Genomic DNA, 9,736 nt, shown 5'->3' with positions numbered 1-9,736 from the left:
GTCCTGATAAAAGGACCAGCCATTGTCGCCCCTGTCAGGATGCAGCAACCCAATCGTGTGCAAAAAGACAAACCCAAAGAGCAAAGAGCAAAGTAAACAAATCTGACAAAAAGAGACAAGGCACAGGACAAAGTGACTCACCTCTGAAAAAGTGAGTCCTCTCTGCTCCTTCTCTGCTCCCTCCTTCTCCCGTGTGTGTGCTCCTTTCTCTGCTCCCTCCTTGCTGTTGGAAGAGGCGAAAACAGGCGAAAACGCATGTACTGTTGATTTCTAAGTTCAAAATCTATATTTGGAGAAGGCGGGCTATTTTTAGTTTAAATATGCCGCCGCGTTTATATTCGCGTTTATGAACGCAGGTATATTCGCGTGTATATGCTTTTAGCTGCGTTGATACACGCGTTTTGCAGAAATTCGCTGCGTGAATACACGCGTTTTTTAGGAATTAGCCGCGTTAATACACGCAAATTTTAGGAGATAGCCGCGTGAATACACGCGATTTTGTGCTTTCATTAAAAATATATAATGAGTTTGTGTTTTCTGATTTGTACACAGGATGTCATCAACCTCTTCAAGCAGTTCTGGGGAAGATGAGACAATGCGTCATCGTAATCGCGATGTGTGGTTGGGACAACGGATCAAATGTATGTGTAATCGATGTCAAGGATGCATTGTACGAGCACGTCGAATTACCTTGAATCACATCTCCATGTATGGAGAATGGAATCAAACAGGTTTAGAGGTGAGTAGATGTAAATTGATGATATTCAAATGACTCATGGTATCCAAATTAAATTAATAGAGTTGTAACATATAATTTGATAAATTGAAGCAGGATGCAGTACCACACCCTAACATGGTACCCTACGCGCGACGAGAGCACGTAAAAGCGTCGACGAGATGATGCTGGAGCTTCGGGATCTATTGTCAGAGATGAGTGGGAAAGGGACGACAATAGCCCTGCACCCCACGAAGTTTTACGTGCTTCACTTGAACTACTTAATATACAAACAGTTTATGGATGGAGCAATGCAAGTCTTGACGCATTGTTGAAGTAAGCATTCTAACTTATAAATTTGAATTAGTGGTTTAAGGTTTAGGATTTAAGACTAATTATAATTGATGATATTGGATGCAGGCTATTGTCAAACATGCTTCCAAAGGAAAATAGACTACCCACCTCAAGAGACATAGCGAGGCGCTATGTGATGAGTTGGAGGAACTATGGAGAGGTGTTGCGGTGGTGGACATTAGTAGGCCTCCCTCCTCTCGACACTTCGACTTAAAAGCAGTGTTGATGTGGACAATGCATGACTTTCCAGGATACAGCGATTGTTCTGGTAAGAATTCTAATTACCTCCCTACTCTATTACTATTGGCTATATATATTAATTAGACGGTTTGACTTTATTATTCTAACTTTTATTTATATTTTAACAGGTTTGAAAACATCGGGTAAACATGCATGTCCTGTTTGTGGCCCTTCGTTAGTACATGAGTATGCTGATGGTTTGTGTAAGACTATATTCGATAATCATCATCGATTTCTCCCCTCAGATCATCCTAAATATGTTGCTAGTAAGAGTAACATTCCTCCACAAACACTTCGTGCAAAAGATTGGAAGCGTATTTGGGAGTCTGGTATTTGGGAACATATTACTGGTAAACGAGACAATGTTAGCGTACGTGAGGACTTGCGGGTCGCAGGACGTATGCGTCAAGCTTGGCCACGAGAGGTGGGTGGGCACGTTCGTCTTCCGCCTGCACCATGGATGATATCAAAGAAAGAGGAGAAGCAGGTAAAGCAGGCCATCACCACTTTGCGTACTCCCACTAGATGCATGAGATCATTGAAGGGAGCCTTTACAACCACTAAGAAAAGAGGCGTTGAGCAACTATATGGGTTGAAGTCCCACGATTGGCACAAGATGCTTCAAGTAAGTGTTTTCCAAGTCTTGTACGTACGTTGAAATTAAATTTTGTAATGCCATAAACCATAAATGTGCTCTTATGTGCGCAGTTCATACTACCTACTAGCATCGACCATTGTGCGAATAAGAGTTTGAAAAAATGTATTTATAAGATGGGCGAGCTTGTGAGGTATGTAAAACCCATGCTCAGATCACCCTTCATTATACCTTGCAAAATGAACGTGCATGAGGTATAACGTACTATTTATTTATTTTTCAGATATGTTAGTTCCAAAGCAATTGATCCAGCCACGTTGGATGATGCGCGTGTTATGGCAGTGGAGGTGGTTTGTTTGGTAGAGGAGACTTTTCCGCGAACCATTCTCACAAGTCAACTACATCTCATTGTGCATTTAGTGGACGAAATTGCTTTATGTGGTACTGTGCATGCACGTTGGATGTTCTTCCTAGAGCGCTTCATGAAGACCTTAAAAGACTTTGTGAGGCAAAGTGCAAGGCCTGAAGGAAGCATGGCCGAGGGTTGGTTGATACAAGAGTCTCTTGTATATATTTCAGAATTTCTTGGTCAGGTGGACAGCTCTTTGCCCCACGACTATGGAGCAATGAAGAGGACTTGAGGATGACCTCTATTGTGCCTCAAGGAAAAGGACAGAGTAAAGTAATTGACAGAACATTGATTGATGATCTCAATTTCACTTGTATCCTTAATAGTGATGTGATGAGCAGATGGGTTACAAGATATGAGGATGCAAAGACAAAAAGGCAAGCAGAAAGAGCTCTCTTTCGGAGGCAACATGGCTCTCGGAAGGCGTACCCTAAGCATCTAGCAACACTTCCGAATGATATCCATGTTGATTGGTTGCATGAGGAAATGGAGAGAGCAGAGAGCGACGAGGGGCTGCATATCACGGCGGAAGAATGGGAGTATGCACGAGGATGCATGTCAAAGGTACATAGAACTAATGTTTTGCATTAGTTGTAAGTGATTTGCTTTTAATATTTATTCACATTGCTTACACAAATATTGCTTCTATTTTGGTCCAGTGCACTATGTTCAATGCTATATGGTGTGAAGGCAAGCATTTTCGAACACAAAGAATTGATGAAAAGAGAAATACACAAGATTGCGGTGTCATTAGTAGCTTTGAGGGAGCTAATGGAAAAATGGATGATTATTGTGGCATAATCCAAGACATATTTAGGCTTGACTTTCGTCGCTTCTTTGTGTATGTTTTGGATGTCAAATGGCAAATGAACGTGGTGGAAAAAGGGCCTGATGCAACGATAAAACGCCATGCAAGTGGATATGTAACTATTGACTCTACAAAGTTCTGGCAAACAAAGAAAGATAGGCTCGTATTGCCACAACAATGTGAGCAGGTATGCATTTTTTTACTAATGTGTTTCATGTACATATATATCTAAGCTCGCGTACCCCTTGACTTTTGATATGCTAATTAATTACTGTACTGTGTGTATTTGAGTAGGTTATATATCTACCAATGGTGCATGACATCAAATGGTGGTACGTCATCCCTATTGCACCACGTTCCAAAGTGATGTATAATACATTCACTGATATGGAGCATATGGAGGATGTAACAAGCCGCAATGAAGATGACGTCGAACAATATGCCATTGAAGATGTTGTGATCGATGATCAAGAAATAAGAGATGATCGTGATAATGAGGATGAGCATGCCATTTCTCATGATCATGAGAATGACCCTACCATTGAAGATGATGGTGATGTTGATGAGGATGATCAGGACATCGATACCATTATCAATGGAGTACAGAATATCGATAGTGGAATAAATTTAATCGTAGCCTTACCAATTGATCAAATGGATATTGATGTTGATCGTTTGACAAGGATGGATCTTATTGAAGATGAGATCGAACCCTGACCAATCCGTCACTGTATGTTCTAAATTGATGACATTTCTATCATCTCATATGCATGATTTATTTTTGAATATATTTCATTGTTGTAAATGCATGTAGTGGGATTGTGTAATGATGTATACTGTAATGTACTATGAGATGGTTTAAGGAAAATAGTTTTTAATTTTGTTAAGGAATTTTTTTTCAGTTTTTCTCTGCCATGCGTGTATTAATCCGTGTATAGTAGCGTGTATTTATCCGTGTATAATAGCGAGTATCATCCCGTAAATATTATCGTGTATTTATGCGTGTATTACTGCGTGTATATAAACGCATTTATACACGCGTTGATAAATGCAAATATACACGCGAACTTAAATGCAAAAATACACGCGCCCGATTTTATTCAAATACAAGCGCGACCATACACGCGTTCGTAATTTATCGCGTGTATGAAACGCGTGTATGGCAGCATTGTCTTGTAGTGTGAATGCACCCAATGCGCTACGATAGTGTATACGAAACAATTGTTGGTCCATATACGCTACCATAGCGTATTTGGGTGCATTCAGAGAGCATATTTGCTCTTCGAATGCATCAAATACACATCCATAGCGCACATGGACCAATCGACAGTCCATATGTGCTATGGATGCGAATTTGGGTGCATTCAGAGAGTGTATTTGCTCTCAAAATGCACAAAATGCGTATCCATAGCATATATGGACCAATCGACGGTCCATATGCGCTATGGATGCGCATTCGGGTGCATTCGGAGAGCATATTTGCTCTCCAAATGCATCCAATGTACTACAATAGTGCATATGGACCGATTGTCGGTCCATATGTGTTATGGATGTGCATTTGGGTGCATTCGGAGAGCGTATTTGCTCTTCGAATGTTCTCAATATGCTACCATAGCACATACGAACTGATTGTCGGTCCATATACGTTTATGGATGCGCATCCGGGTACATTTAGAGAGCGTACTTGCTCTCCGAATGCACCAAATGTGCATCCATAGTACATATGGACCAATCGATTGTCCATATGCGCTATGGATGCGCATTTGGGTGCATTCAAAGACTGTATCAGCTCTTCAAGTGCATCCAATGCATTAGCATAGAGCATACGGACCGATCGTCAGTCCGTATGTATTATGGATGTGCATTTGGGTACATTCGGAGAGCGTATTTGCTCTCCAAATGCACCCAATGCGCTACGATAGTGCATACGGAACAATTGCCGGTCCATATGCGCTATGGATGCGCATTTAGGTGCATTTGGAGAGCGTATTTACTCTCGAAATGCATCATTTACATATCCACAGTGCATATGGACCAATCGGCGGTCCGTATGTGCTATGGATGCAAATTTGGGTGCATTCAGAGAGCGTATTTGCTCTCTGAATGCATGAAATGCGCATCCATAGCGCATATGGACCCATCGACGGTCCATATGCGCTATGGATGTGCATTTGGGTACATTTGGAGAGCGTATTTGCTCTGTGAATGCATCCAATGCGCTACGATAGCGCATACGGACTGATTGTCAGTCCGTATGTGTTATGGATGTGCATTTGGGTGCATTCGGAGAGCATATTTGCTCTCCGAATACTCCCAATGCGCTACCATAGCGCATACGGACCGATTGTCAGTCCGTATGTATTTATGGATGCGTATTCCGGTGCATTCGGAGGGGGGTTCTAAAATGGCGAGCTTTTTTTTTGGCTATCTTTCTAAAAGCTTGCAAAAATAACATTTCCTGGAGATGAGCCCTTAATTTAGCGAGCTTTTAGTGACACATCACCAAAAGTCCACATCAGCATCAAATTTCCACATCAGCACAAAGTGACACATCATCTAAAAGTCCACATCAACATAAAGTGACATATAATAATAGGCACCTGGTATTTGGCACATAGAATTAGGCACATGGTTTTAGAAAGCTAGAATTGTGCCTTGAAGTTAGTTAAATTGAAAACTAGACTCACCATTAAACACAGAGTACCCTTAGAGTAGGGTGTACTCTCAAAACAAAATGTAGACATTTACATGGCAAAAAAGCTTCATTTTTTCATCAAGAGCTACAAGTTATCATCCCCTATGGCTACAAAGTTGAAAATACTTATCACCCCCATGGCTACAAAGTTTTTTAACAGTTAGGTTTAATTATCATCCCCAAATACAAATACATGCCTAGTCCTCCTCATTAGAGTCTTCATCCACAATCTCCTCTTTATTCTCCGCCTCCTCAAGAGCTGTCAAGAAGGCCATTCACTCCTCTAGTAATGTGTGTAGCTTGCCCTGCAACTCACTCGCTTCACGGATTTTGATATATCCCATTATCTCCCACTTGTCTATTATGGTGTAACCTAAAGTGGCAAACTCCAAGATCTCGTCTCTTGTAGTAACATCGGCAATTTCAATCCGATGCAGTGCCACATGGAAATTATGGGTACACTCTTGTGTTTTAAGAAAAGGCTCTGTGGTATTATTGGTTGCTTGAACTTCTATGTAATACCTCATATGGTCAATCTTATTTCTAATACATTTAGCACTAGATGAACGTAAGGGTGGTTGTATAGTTGGAGCATTATTCCTCCTATTGGAGGCACCTGCATTTGTGCTACCTCTTGTAGACGGCATAGTTATGAAAGAGAGTGGAGAGATAAAAAGCTTGGCTAGGTAGAGCAAGAGTGCATGCTTTTGAAACATGGTTTTGAAACAAGGTATAAATAGAGAAAGTCCCCATGGTTTTGAAACATGGGTTTCACCCATGGTTTTGGGACCATGGTTTTGTACATGGTTTTCATTCAATGGTTTAGGCCCATGGATTTCTTCTAAATTTAATATTTAATTGAATATTTTAAATATAAATTTTCTCTCCCTATCTCTCATCCTTTCTCTCTCTCTCTCTCTCTCTCTCTCTCTCTCTCTCTATATATATATATATATATATATATATATATAAATCTCTCTATCTTTCTCTCTCTCAAGATAAGATAGAGATTTTGAGAAAATGTTGGATTCATGGATTTGAATCATAGTTTAAGTGTACATGTTACATTATTAAACTTTGTTATGGATACCAATTCATTAAGGAGCTAACAATTCAACTCTCTCTCAAGTGCACCAATTAACAAATGAGCTAACAAAATATATAATAAAATAAACAAAATTTGCTACTCTCTCTCTCTCTCTCTCTCTCTCTCAAGTGCACCAATTAACAAATGAGCTAACAAAATATATAATAAAATAAACAAAATTTGCTACATTATTAAACTTTGTTATGGGTACCAATTCATTAAGGAGCTAACAATTAAACTCTCTCTCTTTATCTCTCTCTCAAGTGCACCAATTAGCAAATGAGCTAACAAAATATATAATAAAATAAACATAAGTTTTGGAAGATCAAGCTACATTAATTATCATCGTACGTCATACAAATTACATGGACAAAAATGATATCACAATCATCCTTTGTAACGAAAAGCTGGAACAATATAATACAAAAAACTCTTGCTGTGGAGAGGTAAAAAAATGAGAGAGAGAGTGGGGTACTATGATCTCCCATATAGCAAGCTCTCTCCCTGGCGGCTCTGGTATGATGTAGTGGGCCTAGCTAGACCATGCACAGAATGGGATTCATTGTAGGGCTAACAAAAGAATGGGTGGGTGGTCTAAAACCTGGGCTGGTACTAAACCGGAAGGCACAAAGGAATTGTATCTAGGTGGATATGAACCACCCCCAGTGGACGAGATAGGATAGTGCGAAGGGGCATGCTCCAAATCTACTCCATGAGTGACAGTCGCTCCATGTGGATAAGAGGGAGGGCGTGACGCAACGTGATCATACTAAGCACTACCTTGTGATGCAAGAATATCCTATGAGGGGATTTCCTGCACCATGCTCATGAATGTGGAGTCAAATGTAGAATCGGTGGGAAGAGACATGAGTAGACGCTCCATGTGGAATCTCCCACTTCTCTCCTATGTGCATGAGGCTCTCTTTATGTACCCTAACATTGACATCAATGCTGATGTAGTGACGGCTCATCTCCATGCATGCACGTACCATATTATCGGCACCAGTTGTGGCATCGATCACCACATCACCTGCGAGTGCACCTTGAAACATTGCAAACATGTAACTAGTAAAAAATATTATTAATAGAGAGAGCATGCGATGTTAATGAATGGTGAAAGGATAAAAATACCAACTTTGAAATATTCTTTGATCTTTCGAAAGACCCTCGAAGAATGCTACCATATATTGGCCGTGATATGCTTCACGTCCTCATCATCATAAATTTGGTCCATATTACCAGTAAATCCACTGGTAACTATGAGGGCACTACCTACATCATGGAGTGTAAGAGTGCGACCCTTTCGCTTGAAACAAGCTGTAAGACGATAAGACACCTAGATATTCCAAACGATTATTATGATTGTGACATTATATTCAAATTCAAACTTTTAGATGAAGGAAAGCAAGCTAACCTGATGATGATCTCCCAAGAATGACTGCTGTAATAGAAGTCCATGGTAGACTAAAGTACTAAAACGCTCAAATCCACTCGATTGAGCTAATTAAACCACCACATTGGGCAAACGATCTACACTGCATGTGATCACAAGAATGCCCCTGTCCACAAGGTACGTCTCTGCAAGAGAGCAAGCTGCCCTACACAAACCTGCATCCCACTCATATGGCCAATCAGGAAGTCTATCTAAAGTCTCTACTAGACCACATGAAAGGTCTGCCCACAATAGTCCACACTCAGCAATGGGACCCTTTCCCACATCTGCATGAAGTCCTGATCTCGGAATGCTGCTCATGAACTCCCATAAAACGCTGTGCAATGTGCCATGAGATGCAAATACCAGATCTTGCAATCTTTTACATATTGCAAGATGTCGTGATGTGATAGACACTGTGCATATAAATTAAACATCACCTTCAATATCAATTCTAATATTAAAAGTGCATAGAAACTCATATGTAATGCTTACCAATGGGACCACTAGACTCTACTATCGACTTATCTTGATCGTTGGAGGGTGGCTGTGGTATCTCCTTTGTTGTAATCTTCTTCTTCTTGAAGCTCTTTTGTCCTTTCCTCGATGTGCCTGGGTGGTAGTCCTCATCACTATCATTCTCTTCCTCCTCCACAGAGATGGCTGGTCTCCTTTCTTTCATCTTTGATCTAATCAAATCTTTGGCACCCATTCTTTCCCTTGTTGGCCCTCCAATGCCCTTGCCATTATTCTTAGCTCCAATCTCATGTGAGTGCGTGGGGGTGGGTTTCTCAAAGCCCACATGAAATGCTCTGAATATAATGAAAAATATCTATTTAGAGATCAAGTGAGATTTATGCAAGTGCTTCAAAGATAAATCACTATATTTTACGTGAGCTTTATGTGAGCTTTATGTGAGTGCATGTGAGCTTTATGCAAATGCTTCAAAGAAAAAACACTACAATTTACGTTCAAATTGCTTACCATTATATGCTCGCATTTCATCATCTGGGTATTTTCCTTGAGGATACTCCAAGAACCAAGGCATATCCACTAACATTTGCATCTCTGGATATCTTTTATCACGAACACGTGTAGGTAAGAGACACTCACTATGGTCCGTGCTCTGTAGCCAACCTACCACTATGGTTGGTAGAGGAGCATCTCTACCTATAGTCCTGGACCATCTATAAAAATACCATGCATACATTTTCAAAATGAGAAAATACAAAAAATATAAGCTAAAGATTTATGATATTGCGATATATGTTATTACCGATAGGCAAGTCTACGAGCTGTATTCTCTAGGTAGGGAGCCTCTCTAGGACTCATGCTTGGGCGTAGCTCTTTCTTGAACTCGTGAAAGGCATGGAGAATGTGTTCTTGTTGCATCTCTCAAAA

The 9,736-nt window shown here is 40.4% G+C and overlaps 1 protein-coding gene across 1 annotated transcript; it reads left to right on the top strand.

Moving 5' to 3' along the window:
• The first annotated feature begins 3,092 nt into the window (after positions 1-3,092).
• On the top strand, positions 3,093-3,972 carry LOC147629466 (uncharacterized). Its single transcript, XM_086813017.1, has 2 exons — positions 3,093-3,308; positions 3,416-3,972. Exons 1-2 carry the CDS (start codon positions 3,093-3,095, stop codon positions 3,836-3,838), a joined length of 639 nt encoding a protein of 212 aa, XP_086669143.1. The 3' UTR covers positions 3,839-3,972.
• Positions 3,973-9,736: the final 5,764 nt, after the last annotated feature.

This window comes from Cibotium barometz, chromosome 18 (assembly GCF_041138505.1).
Source record: "Cibotium barometz isolate CiBa-2024 chromosome 18, ASM4113850v1, whole genome shotgun sequence".
Classification (NCBI taxonomy): Eukaryota; Viridiplantae; Streptophyta; class Polypodiopsida; order Cyatheales; family Cibotiaceae; genus Cibotium; species Cibotium barometz.
This window is presented reverse-complemented; position numbering and strand designations above follow the sequence as displayed.

Excerpts from the sequence above, each read along its gene's own strand:
- LOC147629466 (XM_086813017.1), top strand. The coding sequence starts at position 3,093 with ATGGATGATTATTGTGGCATAATCCAAGACATATTTAGGCTTGACTTT. Across the intron at positions 3,309-3,415 it reads TGCCACAACAATGTGAGCAG|GTTATATATCTACCAATGGT; the intron begins GTATGCATTTTT and ends GTATTTGAGTAG.